The sequence below is a fragment of the Lagenorhynchus albirostris genome, chromosome 10, assembly GCF_949774975.1.
Source record: "Lagenorhynchus albirostris chromosome 10, mLagAlb1.1, whole genome shotgun sequence".
NCBI lineage: Eukaryota > Metazoa > Chordata > Mammalia > Artiodactyla > Delphinidae > Lagenorhynchus > Lagenorhynchus albirostris.
Genome location: NC_083104.1, coordinates 7,632,534 through 7,650,337, shown reverse-complemented (window position 1 = coordinate 7,650,337; position 17,804 = coordinate 7,632,534). Strand labels below are relative to the sequence as shown.

General features: G+C 38.1%; 1 protein-coding gene across 15 annotated transcripts in view; it reads left to right on the top strand.

Annotated features, from left to right (window-relative positions):
* Positions 1 to 17,804, top strand: part of SETD5 (SET domain containing 5) — a 107,619-nt gene that overhangs the window by 32,869 nt on the left and 56,946 nt on the right. For 6 of the 15 annotated variants that reach the window (XR_009542702.1, XM_060161290.1, XM_060161276.1 and 3 more), the window contains exons 2-13: positions 1,904 to 1,963; positions 4,701 to 4,887; positions 5,702 to 5,926; positions 9,304 to 9,496; positions 9,779 to 9,884; positions 10,211 to 10,419; positions 10,759 to 10,817; positions 11,361 to 11,539; positions 12,475 to 12,513; positions 16,012 to 16,254; positions 17,056 to 17,204; positions 17,587 to 17,704. Coding sequence is in view for 14 of the 15 variants with exons in the window: in XM_060161290.1 (XP_060017273.1) it covers positions 9,405 to 9,496; positions 9,779 to 9,884; positions 10,211 to 10,419; positions 10,759 to 10,817; positions 11,361 to 11,539; positions 12,475 to 12,513; positions 16,012 to 16,254; positions 17,056 to 17,204; positions 17,587 to 17,704 (1,194 nt within the window). In the remaining variant the exon portion in view is untranslated. Of the gene's footprint in view, positions 1 to 607; positions 757 to 1,903; positions 1,964 to 4,700; positions 4,888 to 5,701; positions 5,927 to 9,303; positions 9,497 to 9,778; positions 9,885 to 10,210; positions 10,420 to 10,758; positions 10,818 to 11,360; positions 11,540 to 12,474; positions 12,514 to 16,011; positions 16,255 to 17,055; positions 17,205 to 17,586; positions 17,705 to 17,804 lie in introns of those variants that run through there. The other 9 variants (XM_060161280.1, XM_060161286.1, XM_060161277.1 and 6 more) reach the window with 8 other exon arrangements.

Here is a 17,804-nt window from a genome sequence, read left to right as displayed (position 1 = left end):
CATTTTTTTTTATAAGAAGGGGAGAAAACTGTAAAATTTCAACGTAAATACCTTGCTGTTAGCTTGAGAATTCATAAAAATAAAAATAATCTCAGTGTTTTCTTTCAAATGTAATGATAGAGGATAGATATTATAAAGCCACAGGAACTTAAAAGGGACATTTTGAGAAAATGGCGTGTTTGTATATATCTAAATATATATTCACTAACATATTTTGTCAGAGATCAAAACTGAGGAAGAAATTTGACTTTCTGGTGGTTTGTGAGAGAGTTGATCAGAGATTGCTTCTTGGCTAAGTTGCTGTCTGCATAGGCTGTTAACAATTGTTTCTCTGGCAGCAGATCTTGTTCATCAGGATTGCATCATTTCTGGGAGAATGGCCAAGGTCCACAGCCACAGTACAAAGACTGTCTGAAGCATATGAGGCCTGTTCTTTTTCTGAAGCGGCACTCCTCTTCCTGCCAGTCCTCTTCACAGGATTACTGAAGCAGACTTGTTCTGAATTTCTTTCATCGGATTGGCTGTTTATTGGACTCTTGTCTCCCAGCTGCTTCCGGCTCACCTGGCTGATGCAATTTCTTTTTCTGAAATCTCTGTTGGAGTTGTTCTTAAAACACTTTTTGTCTGTTTTCTCTGAGAGTGACCTGACAGATCACATGGGTCTTGTGCTTTCAGCAAGTCATATAGAGAAGAGACTGTCAGAATGGCAGATACAGAGACTATTGACCATTTCTGAATTCAATTTAAAAGACTGGGGTAATTATAAACTATTTCTGGCACGTTCTTAAAAGCCTTTTCCTTAGAAACTATATGTAAATGGTGACTTCTCAAAAGAGTACTCAGTACTGGGAGTCAAGCTGGTTCTGCTTCTGAGTCCAAGAACTTAACTACAGTTCCTGGGGGGTCTGATGGATTGTAGTTAAACTGAAATGAAATTGAAATTGCGATGCATTCATTTTCCCCCTACTGTATACTCATGTACTTATTTCTCTTTTTACTCCTCTCCATTTTTCTTTATTTGTTGTTGCTAAAGGAGTCTGTTTCTTCCTTGGTGTAATTTTTTTCTTCCTTCCATTTACTGTTACCTTCATACGTTTTATTTTTACAGTTCTGAGTATGCTCGTTTAAAATTGTTTCTAAAGAATAGTTTATTTTCCAATTTTTAATAAAAAGTTAGAAATCCATAAGATATCAACATAAAGAACATTTACTCTCTACTGCTTGGTAACTGGAATCTCACACACAACTCTTTTCACATATATGATATAGCATTTCAGATGTTGAAACTCCTTTCTGGCTAATGTTAAATTTGACTTTTTACCCCCCCAAGTCCTATGTCATCACCTATTTTCCTTTTCTTTTTGGAGTGTAGAAAGTTAATTAAAGCTCTGTTTTCTACATGCTTTCCATTGTGTAGATGACCACAAATGGATTCCCTCTTGTCACTCTTTCTGTAGTAGGACAAGAGGGTAGGGGGAAGAAAGGACTAATATGAACTCTAATAGATCATGGTAGGTCCCTGTCTGACTGGAGAATAAATCTGACATTTGATTAAAGAAAAGCCTCTGAATTTAAGAATGGGTCAGAGGAGGAGAAAAGCACCTCCTAGGAGAGATAAAAAGAAGGAATCCTTTGGGAAATGGGAGAGAATTCTGATTTGAAGGAAAGAAAAGGATTACCCAGAGACAATATATATCACTTCTTAACTCAAATAGACAATTGCCTTTTCTACCCTTTATTTAGGTTCTGGCTTTACAGGAAAATAAGATAACAAGGTTAAAGGACAAAGATACAGTACTAAATGGAACAATTACCGTTAAAATATTATTTCTGTAGAATTCTATTCCATGTGTCCATCTGTGTTATTTCTTTCTATACTAATTTGCTTCTCAACTTTTTCTAGGTCTTCAGAACTACTGGCAGATAATTTTGGGGGACTTCATATTCAGAGGTCTATAAAAAGGTGACTGAGCCAAGTAAATTCTTTTAATTTGTTTTAATTTTTGTACTTCAATGAATGCTAAAAACTATAATTTTGATATGTGATCATAATTTATTCAGCAAATATTCTCAAATACCCTCTATGTGCCAGGTGCTGTTGTAGGCTGTGGAACTACAACAGAGGATAAAATACAAAAATCCTTGTTCTCATTGAGTTTTTACTTTGGTAGGAAGAGAGAGACAAATTAACAAGTAAAAGATACTTTGAAACTGTTCCACCTAGAGATTTTAATTCTTTCTAGGACATATCTCCAACTATGTGATAAATTAGTAACTGCTATAACTACTAAGCTTGGTAAACTATAGTAGGAGCCTATTGTCTTGTCTTATAAAACCAGGGTAATTATAGTAAAATACTGCATATAGATGATCTGTTAGAAGTTTTTCAGTTAACATTTTAATAGCTACATTTTGCATGTTATTTAGGAAAGGAACTAGTCTTGGGGTCATATGAGAAATTAGGTTTTGTTATCTTTTTTTTTTTTTTAATTAAAAACACCCAATATTATAAGAGTATTATTTGGAACAGGATAACCAAGCTAATCCAAAATGCCTTCATCAGAAGAGTGGAAGAGGTCATGTAAAATTACACAAAAGGGAAATGGAAGAATTCATGAAAGTAATTAACTACTTAATCTTTCTTAAAGTTATTTTTCAACTATCCAAATTAGCTGGGTTGAGATTTCATTAAGGAATGTATTAATCACTTACTCATTTATTAAGGAGATATTATCTGAAGTGATTTTTCCATCTTTTCCTTTTAGTATATCTTTTTTTGACTCAGAAAAATAACCACTGTCAGCTTAGTTTTGTAAATTTTCTTTTATCTAGACACCTACATTTTTTTATGGGCATATAACAGTAATGGCTATGACAGAGGATTTTTTAATGGTGTTGAGTAATTGGTAGTGAGGGGTTCTTTACTGAAATATAACACACGATTCAGATTCCTCTATTGGTCAAGGTAGTAGTATGCTCATTATTAGACTCTGTTCTGGTTATTTAGCCAAGTAGCCTCTGGACTTTTTTTTTTTTTTTTTTCTTTTTGAGAATTATGCAGTGATACCAAATAGAGAAAGAGTTGTAACCAACAATCCCCAATGTTTAAAAATGCCCTTTTGGGCTTATTTGATAAGTATTCTCTCTTCTGTTACTAACAGATTTTATTTCAATTTCCCAGAGGATTAGAGAATGTACTGCTCTCCTCTGTTCGGTTTGTTAGGGAAAGGAAACATTTATGTGTAAAATAGGCCCAAAGGCAGAAAGTTGTATTAGTCACTTTTGTTTTATGAGCTGTGAGGAAGCAATAGATAGGAAGATTTGCCCTTTTCATTTCAGTCTCAAGTCCAACATGTCACCTCAAGTTGAGTGGGAACAGGTATATTGCCACACCCGGATTTGGAGAGTCCTAGGTCCATTAGTGAGATCCAGCTCTTTCAAAGTGTAGGTGCCAGGGAGGACTGCTTAGTTTATCGCTGTTCTAGCATTGTAAAATAATGATACAGAAGAGTATTATCGTTACGTGTTCTTAAAAATCTTGTCCTGATTGACTGTTCACTATTGGTTTTCTTTTCCATGTTAATTTGCTTCGTATTTCAAAATAAGAGTCAAGCATCTGAGATCATCTACCATTTTAAAATTTGCATTGATCCCCTGTATTGACTCAATTAATATGGTATAGTTTTCATTTGATTTAATTTTTTTAGTATAAATAACCATTTTCTACTGTCTTATTTGTCTTATCATGAATCAGTATATCAGTCATGACTTCTTTTTGTAGTTTTTTTGCAAAAATCTGTATTAACCTGGGCCTTAACAGTCACATTGACTTTCTTTCCTCCCACATAAAATGCTTTGTGTTCCATTCTTTTAATGTTTTTTTTTTACAGAACTATAAAATCACTAATGTAAAGTCAAAGTACACTTTTTCCCTTTGCACCATACCTCCAAATCTCTTAATCTACTTAATCTACTTTTGTTTCTTTACACTACCAAGTTTGTTTCTTTCTGTTCCCAAACTCCACTGGCTGTGGTCACCAACTCAAGGTATCCTCACTGCTTTTCCATGCAAAATTTTCTTATTTTTATCATGAAACTGTACACTTTGTGGTTTATGTTTTTAGTCATACCTAGCAGTGGATATTATCTCACAGATATCATTACTAACTACATCTTCTCCCAAAATTATAGTTATTAAAAAGGTTTAAAAGAAGGAAAAGAGTATTCCATGACAAAAGAAGGCAATAAGAAACAGCTATTCAGTCAAATATAAGCAAATTGATTTCTTTTATCATCATATTTAATTTGGAAGGAATAACATTAAACTATAACATTAAACTAGTAAATTCTTTTAACTGTTCTCTTTCTTGTTAGTTAGGTCCTAGGGTGTCAGAAATTTTTGTTTGATAAGCAGTTGTGGAATGGGAGAAATGTGCTCAGTGGTGAGCAGACTGTTACTTTCCCTTTATCTGAAAAGAAAAAAATTAAAATAGAAATGAAAAGTGAGCATAACTTTTGCTAGCTCACTTTGTGGAACATTAATGTAGAACATAGTAAACACGATACAGTGTTGATCCCTTGTATTTGTTTTATATTTATCCCTTAAAAGCTTTGTTCAAAAAATAGAAAAATATTCAGTAGTATTTGCAATAAATTCAAAGAACTTTCTGGTTACTAGATGTTTTCCTTTTCTGTTCTAGGATTCCTCATGTCCATAACATGTTGGTTGAGGCTCTGCAGCTCACCCCCACTCTCAGAGTGGCCAGTCTCTGATAATTGGACCCCGTGATTTCCACTCTCTGCTGTGTTGGACGTCATGAGCATTGCAATCCCTCTGGGAGTCACCACACCAGATACATCCTACTCAGATATGGCTGCTGGATCAGAGTAAGTGCTGCTTCCTAGGTAGCAGATACATTACCAGTTTGTGTGGAGACAAATTTCTTGTGGGCATCTAATAATAAATAACGTGGTATTTTCTAAACCCAAGCCTAGCCCATTGTAAATGACATTAGACCTTTCCCTTTCCCCCATAGAAACTGGAGGAAAAAAAGAATTAGAAGCGGGAGGAAAAGAATTTGGCGGGGCGGGATTTCTGAGTAAATAATTAATAGAATTAAATTTTCAAGGTAGTGATTATGTTTTCATTTATTTTGATGGGTGAGGAAGATTGAAATAAGTAAGTGTCACTACCTGCTTCTGTAGAGTTAATGATTATCTGATGAATGAAGGATAAGGAGGAGTTCTCTCCAACTGATTTTCCTTGAAGGCCTCTTCCTATGTACTTCTCATTGTTCTAGAGTAAAGGGGCTGCAGCTATGTGGGCAGGTTACTTAGACATTCTGATATTTGGGATAGAAAATGTGGAAATTAGTATCATCTGTTTTTATAATATTCATTGCCTAGAAAGAGGACCTTCAAAATCAGTGGTACCAAACTTTTTTTTCAGCTAAGAGCAGCTTTAGGAATTCAGAATTTGTCGAAAAGTCCAATCCCTAAAATAGACTCTCAATTCTTGAAGAATTTAAATGCCAAATGGCAATGAAGGTAGGCCTTCATTATAAAACTTTATATTCACAGTTTAAAATTTTTTAGACTTTTGTATCCCTTCTCTTTTAAGTTGTCCAAGATTCCCCCTGCTCACAGATTCCCCCCCTCTTGTCCTTTTACCTCCCTTGTACCCAATCTTCCTTGCTTACAGAAAGGAAGTGGAAGCCCCCTACCTTTCAAGACGAAGTGGCACTACACCAGGATGTGAAAGTCCAGCGAAAGAGACCCAAGGGGCCTAGGGGGCAGCACACCCCCAGAAGCCAAGTCTATTCCAGGCAGTACCAGGGATTAGGGTCTGGGCTGGAAAAATCCTGGTGTTTTGAATATGTTCAGGTCCAGTTCAGACTCTTGATCCCACAGCCACTTCTTGAGTGAGGTGGGTGTTGCTCTAATTCCCCTGTTTCTCTTGCCATTCTCACAGTCCCTGGGGATTCCTTCCCCTCCAGCAAAGTAAAGAAGCTGTACCAGAACTCTGGGTTCAACTGCATCCCTGATAATAGTGGTTTTCTTCCTTAAGACTGAGAATATTAGTAAAGAGCATGTATGTTTCTTCACAAAGCCACCTAGGATAATTTAACTGTTTCATGACTTCCTTAAAGAGGAAGACTTAACATGAAGCTACCCTAAGAAGCAGTGTATTATATTCTGGGGTCGTGTAGAATTGAAAGCAGTTTCTGGCCTTATTCCCATATAAAAAGGAAGATGGAGGGTCGGGGGGGTAGGGAAGGGTGGATTGTGTTACTTCCAGGGCCTTTTTTCCTGTTTTGTTTTGTTTTTGTTTTTTTGCATGCCACAGAGATGTAGTTATGCCAATAGCCGAGACTACCAATTTTACACCTGTTTCCCAAATAGAGTACTTAAAAATCTTCCTGCATTCATAGGTAATTGTGTAGTGTTAATGAATTTGTATAAAGTCAACCACTAGCCTCCTATATGGATTGGCTGACAGACTGTATATGTAAACAACATTAACATTTGTCAGAAATTTCAACGAAAAGATTAACTCAACGAGTTTGGGGTTAGTAGCTAAGGAAAAGACCTAAAGCTATTATTCTTAAAACAGGGATTTTTCCCATAGTACAGAGCTAACTGCCCATAAATGTTGCTAGGGAGTCCAGAAGTAATTGCAGAATCAAAAAATACTTGTGGCCTAAAAGTTTGACTGCAGTGTTTCTGTTTCCTGAAACATTTTCATCCATAATCTCCAGACAGATTTCTGATACTGTGGTCTTAGCTAATTATACAGTTTTTCGTTTAGTATTCCTATAAAGCAAGAGAATGTCAACAATTAGCTTATATACCACTCTGTTAAATTATTGATGATATTTGTTAATGCTTCACTGTGCATATGTCACTGTCATGCATATTCCACTGTTCTGGGCACTCTAAGATTAAACCTGGGGACAGGATAACATCCTCAACTAAATAAAAGATCTAGACCTTACCTTATGGGATTTTAAATCTGATGGCAATGGTATGCATTATGTTTTGTTTTTGTTTTTTTTGTATATTTGTAGGAAAACCTCTAGATGTAACAATAGAAGCAAAGACTTTTCTGAATTTACAATCCTGCCATAAATGAATTAAAGACATTTTCTAAGAGGTAGTGTTATAACAGCAGGTTGCATATTATACTTGGAACACAGTTGATGGAGTATATCTTTCGTAAGCATGGCTTCTGTGTATGTGCCTAGCTGTCATAGAAGTTCAAACATAGGGGAAGAAAGGCTATGATTACATTTGCGTAAAATCATTCGCTAATAAAGAGATGCAATCCTAACACTCCAAAATTTTTATCGATATTTTAAAATATAGATAAGAGCTGATATATGTTTCTGTATGTCAGGGAATATCCTAGGAAATCCTGTAGTTACCTGTCAGCATGTAACTATGTATTTAATCAGTAACCAGTATGGAAATTGCAAAGTTTCCTCATCAAAAGATGTGAGCTTAAATTTTAGTATTTGGCACGCATAGCAATATATTAAATGCTATGCTTGACTACAAAGTATTGTGCAGTGGGATGGCCTTTTAACCTACACAATATACATTTTATTTTTATTCCCTAGACTTGCACATGAAGTGCATATGTTCATATTTACCCAGTTTGGAGATGGGTAAGATACAACCGGCATAGCTCCATCTCCATGGCCATCTTTTATTTCATGCCACTTTCCTTTTTCCCGTCCAAAAAAAACAAATTCCATTTCTAATAAACAGCTATCATGTTTCACCCCATGTGTTCAGTGGTACAAAATCTCTTGCATAAAATATGTACAGCTCTTTGAAATACTTGTTTATCTAGTAAATTAACAATGTTGTGTAAAGTTATTACTTTCTCTTAACCTGTCCATCATAGAAACTAAATTCTACCTTCATTTTATTAATGCTTGTTTGCCTTTGGTTTATTTAAGAAACCCCACCTGTTTCCTAATACTCAGAGCTGATTGCCTCTCAGTGAGCCACGTTCAGATCATCTATTTCTCAAGAATACTGACCTGCATTCTTGATGTATTCCCCTACCCCCGCCCAGTTCCCATCTTGCAGACACTCTTAAGTAATAAAATGCATGCACTTCACTAACAGAGAATACTTTCCTGTGTCTAAAGTTCTTCTTCACCTAGAAATTACCTTTGCTGTTATTTATAAGATCCCTTCTTACAGTTTTGGAGCAAATAACTGGGTGAGTTGGATACATATCTCAGAATTTTCTTTTATCCCTCACTTCTCAGCTGACATTACACCACATTGAACTGCACACTTGATTCCTGCCAAGTCCTATATTATGTGTATTTCTAAGCAGGAAAAATGTACATTACTTGAAGTAAACAATATTCATTATTTGATTCCCTAAAAGACCCTTTGATCCACCACTAAGGCTGAGTTACGTGTGTCTTTGGAGTTTCTGATTTGTGAATCTCAGTGCTGGTTAATTTAAATGACGGATAACCCATTATTCAGTTCTGCAAATCATACAATTGCATTCGTTAATTATCTTTCAGTATTCTCCAAAACCTAACCAGGTACCTAAGTAATCAGAGTTAAAGTTCTTTTTGCCCCAAAACGTGAATTTTGTCCTTAGCCACCTATGCCTTTTTATTATCAAGTAAGGGTTTACATTAAATTTCTAAATTTGAACACATTTATAATTATTTTATTTTAATAAATTGTGTTTGAACAGTTTACTTTCCACTCAGTGAGGGTACAGAAACATACTCAACCAAGCTTCTCACTAAGCCTGGTTACTTAAGATCTTATGTAATTTTCTTTAAAAGAAGAAAGTTATCGTGGTTTCCAAACCAATTAGTCATAGTGGAAAGAGCACAGACTTTAGAGTCAGACATTGTTTCAAATCCTGGCTCTGTCAGTGGGTAACCTTGGTGAAGTCATATAATCTCACCACCTCAACTTCATGTTCTGTAAAGATGGGGTGCTGTTTATCATGTTTAGTAGTGGCAGAGTAAATGAATTAATACATATAAAGCACCTTGCAAATAATGGGCAATTCAAAATGGTAGCCAATACTACTGTTGTTATTTGTCGTTAGACTAAACTTCTGAGTACAGTTTTGAATAGTTTGAAGTTCTATGGTATTATCATGCAGCTATTAAATAATTGTGTCCTTGATATGCTTGCATGTCATTGGTAGATGAGAAATTATTACTCTAATATTTGGAAGGTGTTTGGGGGTTCATCAAGATGAGAGGTATGATAAATATAAGATGCCATTGTTTTTACCTGTACTTTCTTCAGGGTATCCTGTCTTGGTAGTGAATGGAAGAGGGCCTGGTCCCTGGGGCAGTGCAGAAGGCACTTTCATCATCTCACTCACTGCAAATGTCATGTGAGGTTTCATGGAAGTATTAAGAGATCCAATTAAGAAGAATAGTTCTGAGTCTAAACCAGCCCAGAGTGGCTTCTCTAGGGGAAACTCCCTGCTCAGCTGGTACGTTTGTGTTTGTCATTAGGGACACCTTGTATCCCAGGTGCCTGCTTTGAGACATCTGCCTGTACTGGCTTCATGTTACACACAAATCCACATTTAATGACACTCCTACTGTTATTTATAGGCTTAGTTATGTTAATCAGATTGTTTCACTGAGTTCTTTCTCTTATTCTAGTGGCTGGTGGTTGTGGAAAGAGGAGGGGTTAGAATGGGAAGTTAAGTCTTAGTTTAAGGGAAGATTAGGTGTTATGCTATCATGCGTTGCTTTTCGCCTTTGTGCAGCCCTGAATCTGTGGAGGCTAGTCCAGCAGTTAATGAGAAGAGCGTGTATTCCACTCATAATTATGGGACCACTCAGAGACATGGGTGTCGAGGACTGCCTTATGCTGTGAGTATGCATTTGTTTCTCTCCAGAGCAGTGATCTTCCTGGAGTGTAATCCATTCTTATACATTGTGACTTTCTTGAAATGTTTATATGCAGCATGACGAAGTTGCCCCTTTTGCACTTCCCTGCCTCCAGCGGACGTCTAGCCCTGCATCATTGTTCTTGTTTTTATGTCCCAGTTGACCTTGGCATTTTGTTTTATCACTTTCCTGGTTGAAGCCAAAAAACGAAGGGTACTACTTTCTTCTTTCTTTCCATATGTACCATACTTTAGGGGAAAGAGGGGCCAGTGTTTGGACACTGTTGATTTAAAAAATCTTATTTTCAGGATCATAATTACGGAGCCCCTCCTCCTCCGACACCTCCTGCTTCTCCCCCTGTCCAGACGATCATCCCCCGTTCTGACCTGAATGGCCTGCCGTCGCCCGTAGAGGAACGCTGTGGAGACAGCCCGAACTCTGAAGGAGAGACTGTTCCTACCTGGTGTCCTTGTGGTCTTTCTCAGGATGGCTTCCTTCTCAACTGTGACAAGTGCAGGTAAGATCATGTTCCATCTAAATCCAGCCCTGGGTTGCTGGGATTAGGGTTTCTTATTAGTAGGGAAAAGCTCAAAGTATTCTTTCTTGTGTTTGTTAATGTAGATGATTCCTTAGTGCTCCTTGGCTCGAATTCTCTGCACTAGGTGAGAATTGCTGACAACAAGGAATGAGAGATTGATGTTAAAGCTATTGAATTTGATATGAAATTTAATGTCCTGGAAACATTTGGTAGGTGGGAGGAAGGGGGTAGTATATGCAGAGATACTTCTCCCATGTGTGTTGATGATGCGCTGCATGCTGTTGGAAGGACTACTTTAAGTTTATTTTCCCTCTTTAGGGGAATGAGCAGGGGGAAGGTTATTAGACTTCATCGGCGGAAGCAGGACAACATATCAGGTGAGCCAAAGATGGGTTAGGACCATATTTTGACATATAATATTTTGTGGTTTTAATATTCATCCCAAGAACCCCTCTTGTAAGTTCCCATGGTCCCCAGCTCTTTTCATGGACAGTGATTGAAGTCCTCTCAAGACCATTGTAATTCTATTGTTGTGAACTAATTGTATCCAGAGTCAACAATTTTAGCCCTATAGTAATCAAATTATTCCTTGTGAGCATGCACGGGCGCGCACATGTGTGCGCACGCACACACACACACATCCTTTTCTATGTTACATATACATTGAGGCAGTGGAGATTGGGGACTGAATTCAAGGGTAGAAATACATGATATAGAACAGGGTTTTCTATGCTTAATGCCAATGATGCAGAAAGAATCTTGTTTCTATATGGAATGTAGGTATATGTTCCACAGATAATAGAGTTAATAGTAGAAGTAATAACTTACTGGGTATGGGCTAGATCGAAAGGAATAAGCTGCTTTTAATGTATTTATGAGGCTTTTTGTACAACATGAACTATGAAATAACCTTTTTTCAGGTGGGGATAGCAGTGCAACAGAAAGCTGGGATGAGGAGCTTTCTCCTTCCACTGTGTTGTACACAGCAACACAGCACACACCTACAAGCATCACCTTAACTGTTAGAAGAACCAAACCCAAGAAGCGGAAAAAGAGTCCAGAAAAGGGTCGTGCAGCACCAAAGACGAAGAAAATCAAGGTATGAAGGGTAAAACTATCTCAAATAGAAATGTGTCTGAAATAGCCCAAATTTTGGATGAAGAATGCACCAGAATTCTTTTAAGAAATTTGATCCAGATGTTTGAAGGGCCACTTTTGCTCTTCTTGCACAAATCAGCTAATTTGTATTATGAACATGTAGATCAACCTCTCTTATTCCATATCATCACAACTGGCACAGAGTTTCTTTTGCTCCAGCCCCCATCCCAGGTATGAAATCCCAGCCCCACCTGGCACAAGTCCATGTGTGCTGCAGCCTCCAGTCTAGGCTTCCACTGTCCTTACAGTATCTCCCACCTCCTCAATCCCAAAACCCAGTCTGAAATTCTTGTCCTGGTACATGCCCACTTCATGTCGTTGGTTGATTGTTTTTCCCTTGTTACAAAAAATTCAGGAAACATCTCTTGAATGGTCTAGGCTTCCTCAGTGTTGTGGTCACTTTCCTGTATTCTCAACTAAAAAGTCTCCAGAAGAAATCTCTTCTGTTTTGTGTTCTTTCTTCCCCATCACGGCAACTTTGTTGCTCCTAGGTGACTTGCCCACCCCTTGTTAAGGGGATTGGTCTTTGTTTCCTTCTTAATTTCAAAACTGGTAAATCTGCAGCCTTACTTAACATTTTTATTTACTTTTTCTTTTAGTGTCAGGGGTGCATATAGGATTTAAGTGATGCATGCTCTTCCCTGTTTATTACCTAATTCTGCAATGGAAAGTATTGGAATTAGCCTCAGAGTTCACTGGCCATGTGCTACCCCTATTCTTGATAATAGTGTGGGGAATTCCATTGTATTTGTTACCTAGGGTAAAGGGGACAGACTAGAACACTAGTTCTTGCCTAAGTTTTAGTCTCAGATAGGTATAACTGTCATTTTGGTACCAAGTTTTGTTTTGTTCTACTTGTTTTCCTCTTTGGGATAGGCATTTCGAGAGGGATCCCGGAAGTCCTTGCGGATGAAGGTAAGGGGTATTCTTCCCTGATGCTGTGTTTTACTTCACTGTGATCTTGCATTTTGGTCAGCTTCTTTCCTGACATTGATGGTCTGGGAATCTTGGACCCTGCTTTTCGTTAGTTTGTAATTATTGCCATTCAGTTTTCATAGAGCCTTTCTCCAAAGTAGATTTTCTTGACCATTTTCTGAAATATTTTCCCTTTCTGTAATTAGCCTTCATTTATTGGTTTTTCATTAGCTGCTTCTCTCGGCATGGGGGTAAGTGACATTTTGCCAGACAAAATGAGGCTGATGTTTTCCATCATTGTGATTGGCCTCCACCTCAGGAGTGAGGATTTTCTGGTGATAGAGCATCTCTTGTGCACCCGCCCTAGCACCCTGTAGGCTTTAATCACCAGTTGGAAGGATAAATTTCATCAGTAGGAAGGTAGTAGTTTTGATAAGAATACTGGAATTACTTACTTTTGAGCTGTTTTCTCCTGGCATATCTGTTTGGTACAGAAGACTCGGGTGATGCTGGTGTGCTTCTTTTCTTCGGTTATCAAATAAAAGAGCTTATGAGGCATGATTTCGGGTAGTGGTTGGAGAATAGAGAAATTATGTACAATGGTTTAAAGGGACTTTCAGTTACTAGGTGATAAGGAAAGAGATTGCCCAAAGGAGATTTGAATATACTGTCTGGTATCTTCCTTTACCTATGTGCGTATATAGAAGGACAGCATACCTCCCAAACCATTACTTAATGGCTTCAAAGCATTTAATTAGAATTAAGGTTGAGTGTAATTCCATAAGTATACTTATGCCTAAATGTGTAACTGATATAAAAGCAGGATCTTTCCTGTTGACCGTTCTGTGGTAAACATTAAACTCTTGTTAGTGAGGGGAGGCTTTCTTAGGATTTATGCACGCACACACACACATACATATGGAACACCAATATGACTCATGTTAGAAAGATCTCAGGTAGCACTTTATATAAAATTAGAAGGCCTCACCGTGCATATACCCATAAACAGATTTGTACATATCTGTAAAAGAGATGGGAGAGGACTTAAGAGCCCAAGACCATCAGAATCCTGGGATATCTTGGAACACAATTACTGTTTCTTTGTTAGATCTATCTCCTGCAAGGAGATAGTTGCTTAGAGGGGACCTTCAGTAGATTTAAGGGGCAGACGTAGCCCCTGATCCCAGGTGTTAAGCCCTTTTCTCTTTTATCAGCTAACTATTGTAACTTAACTTCCAGAGGTTTGAAAGCAGTTGATTGGCTCTCCCAGAAAACTACATGTAAACCCCGAATATTGCTTGCAGTTTTGAGATGTTGACAGATAGCCCCATAAGCATGTTAAAATTTAGATAACTAAAAAGTACTGGGGCTTCCCTGGTGGCGCAGTGGTTAGGAATCCGGCTGCCAATGCAGGGGACACGGGTTTGAGCCCTGGTTCAGGAAGATCCCACATGCTGCAGAGCAGCTAGGCCCGTGCGCCACAACTACTGAGGCTGTGCTCTAGAGCCCGCGCACCTAGAGCTGGTGCTCCAAGACGAGAGAGGCCACCGCAATGAGAGGCCCACACACGGCAATGAAGAGTAGGCCCCCCCCCAAAAAATAGTACTAGTTGGTTTATTTTGATTCTCATATCAGAATTCTAAATTGAGTTATAAATTTTGTACTCAGAATTAATTGTTAGTAAGAACTACACCAAACATCTGAGTGGGAACAATACCTTAAGAATGAGAAGAACCTATCATTTGGCTTTTTAACCCCAAAGTTGAATTTCCCTACTGGAGACTGCTCTAAACCAGGGTTTCTCAACCTCGACCCTGTTGACATTTGAACCAACTAATTCTTTGCAGGGATCAGGGCTGTCGTTCGCATTACAGTCAGCTGTGTAGCAGCATCCCTAGCATTTACCTGCTGGGTGCCAGTAACACACACACCCAGGTGTATTAATCAGAAATGACTTCAGGTATTACTAAATGTCTCCTTGGTGGCAAAATCCCCTCTGGTTGAGAACCACTGCTCTAAACCCACTGAGATGGGGTCTCCAGTACCTGGAAGAATGGGATAGCAGAGTATACAGTTATATTAGTGAACAGTAGCTAAAACTATGGCAGAGGCTTCCAGTATACATTGTTTAACAAGTTATAAGTTCAGTGATCACTGCTGGGTGCTTAAACCTGGGAATACTATTTGGGCACCCCTAATCCCCAGTCTTATAAACACCCTTAAGCCTCAGCTTTTGTACTTTTCTGTTGCTCAGCTGCTACTGACACCTCAAGCTGGTGATAGTCTGTTCTCAGTGTGTTAGCCTTAGGTGTTTGTTACATCCCTTGTTTATTGTTCATTCTTTTGGACTCTAGTGACAAATGTGGAAAACAGTGGTGTTAACTTTTTCCTTTGATTTCCCTGTTCCTTGGGGGAAGTATGGTAGACAATAGTCAATCAAAACTAGTGACACAGAAGTGAAAGAAAGTAATTGTTATAATGGGTATAAATGTTTTCTCTGTAATTTGTGGAAACTATATTTAATTTTTTCATACCTGTTTTTGCAAGTTTAGAGTCGACATGGATTTGCAGGTAGCTTTGGTACTGTAGTGTCTTTTCCTTCTTGTTGTCACTAGTGTGACATCATCACACGTTTGTTTTGTTTTCTGACGACACCTTAAGTCCTGAACACAATGGAGGAGAACATGTATCAGAGTTCAGCTGTGTCTCTATAGCACAAGCACATATAAAACTGTTTAGGATGATGTTGGTGAGATGTAATAATCTTTCCTCAGTACTATGTTGTCATAGAGGGCAGCGGTTTTCTGAAAGAGGTATAGCACAGTATCTCTCAGCATTTCCTACACTGCCCCTACCCACGCCCCTCCACCCACCTCACCTCTACAGAGGGTGGCTGTTTTAAAATGTCAAAAGTAGAGTGCTAGAAAGATATACTCCAAATGATAGCTTTTTCTATGGGAGGCAAGAGTATGAGTTACTTATTTGTTTATTTGGTTCACATGTATTTTTAGAATGAACATGTATTAATTGTATATTAAAAATAATAAGTCGCACAAAAACATTCTCCTGGATGCTAGTAAAACTACCAATTTGAGATGGCACACTGTTGTTTGATAAGTATTGAAATTTAAGCAATATGGATATTTTAAGGTGTCTGTATTGTTCATTTTTATGAAGATTTTCTGATGAACTTGATGTCATTCTTCTGATAAGTTTGATTTTTATGACTTAAAAATGGTCATAAAATGACAGTGATGGGATGGAATTGCAATCCAGATTAATTTCTCACTTTATAAATGAGGAAGCTGAACCTCACAGCTCACTGGTAATGAAACCATGATAGAAGCCAGATCCTGACTCCCAGGCCATTACTCCTATGGCACACCAACTGCCAAGTGAAAACTAATCTTCTCTGGATATTCAGCCCGCCCCACCCCACCCACCCACCCCTGCCCTTTAATGGACTCTCCTAACCTACTTGACCTTTGTTCTCTACAGAATTCTCCTTCTGAAGCACAGAATTTAGATGAGAATACAACTGAGGGATGGGAAAATCGGATAAGACTATGGACTGATCAATATGAAGAAGCCTTCACTAATCAGTACAGTGCAGATGTACAGAACGCCCTTGAACAACATCTACATTCTAGCAAGGAATTTGTGGGCAAACCTGCTATTTTAGACACTATTAATAAGACTGAATTGGCCTGTAATAATACAGTTATTGGTTCCCAAATGCAGGTAAGGATCAAAGGGTTAAAGACTCCCTAAGTAGTTGAGTTTTTTTTTTTTTTTTTTTTTTTTTTTTTGGCGGTACGCGGGCCTGTCACTGCTGTGGCCTCTCCCATTGCGGAGCATAGGCTCTGGACGCGCAGGCTCAGCGGCCATGGCTCACGGACCCAGCCGCTCCACGGCATGTGGGACCTTCCCGGACCGGGGCACAAACTCATGTCCCCTGCACCGGCAGGCGGACTCTCAGCCACTGCACCACCAGGGAAGCCTAGTAGTTGAGATTTTAAGAACCCAGGAAAAGGACATATTTTGGAATTACTGTTTCTTTCAGATGGCCTTAGAATAACAAATTAGCCAGCTATTGAGCATCTTTAACTAAAAGCAAGTTACAGTAACTGGAAACTGTTCGGATACGTGTTTTTAAACTACGTATCTTTATTAATTAAAAATAGATAAATTAGGGTAGGAAATTTTATATAGTCTCAGTAGGAGTTACTAAGATTAATAGAAACCTAAACCTAAACTCTTACATTAAACATAGAGCCACTAAAGTTTTAATCATATATTTTTCTTAGATTTTTTTTTTTTTTTTGTCTTTGAGGATTGAGGGGGTGGCAGGTTCACTAGATGGAGCCTGTTTCCTAGAAATACTAAGGTTTTATCATATTTTAAAATGTCTGATCATCGAGCCAAGTAACATACAAATAAAACCTAAAAATATTGGTGCCTTTTCCTCAATTAAGAAATATTTTAAATGTCTGCTAAGCTGCTGTTGATATTATCTAATGTTAATATTCTGATTTTATTTAGCTACAGTTGGGAAGAGTCACTCGTGTTCAGAAGCACCGGAAGATCCTGAGGGCTGCAAGAGATTTGGCTTTGGACACTCTTATAATAGAGTATCGAGGCAAAGTCATGTTACGGCAGCAATTTGAGGTCAATGGACATTTCTTCAAAAAGTAAGAGCATCATTCATTGAGTAGTAAGGGCTAAAGTAGGCCTGGCTGAGCATATGGCTATAAAAACCATCCTGGTTGATGGGATGCTCTTGGAAAAGATTACAGCTCAGATAAGCTCACCCCTCTCTGCTATTTGTAGAGAAGTGCAAATAAACCTGCAAATTGTTTAACGTATAAAGTGGTGATGACTCCTTTCCAAGCGAAGCATTCCTTGCTTTGTGCTTATTCTTTAATCAGAAGCAGACAAGCATGTGATGTTTTCCAAGTGTAGGCATTGCAAAGGACTACTGCTTCTTCTGTCAGCATATGCTTCATATTTGAAATCATGGGGTGGCCTTTTTATTTGTATTGAGAATTACAGGAATTTTAATTATATCCCTAGACCATACCCCTTTGTGCTCTTCTACTCAAAATTCAATGGTGTAGAGATGTGTGTGGATGCACGTACTTTCGGTAATGATGCTCGGTTCATCAGAAGATCATGTACACCAAATGCAGAGGTAAGATTTCTATAGCAATTTCTCTTTGAATGGAACCACCAAAAGGACAAGTCAACTGAAGAAGCAGTCTGAAAACTTCACCCAGATTAAGGTCTGTAGA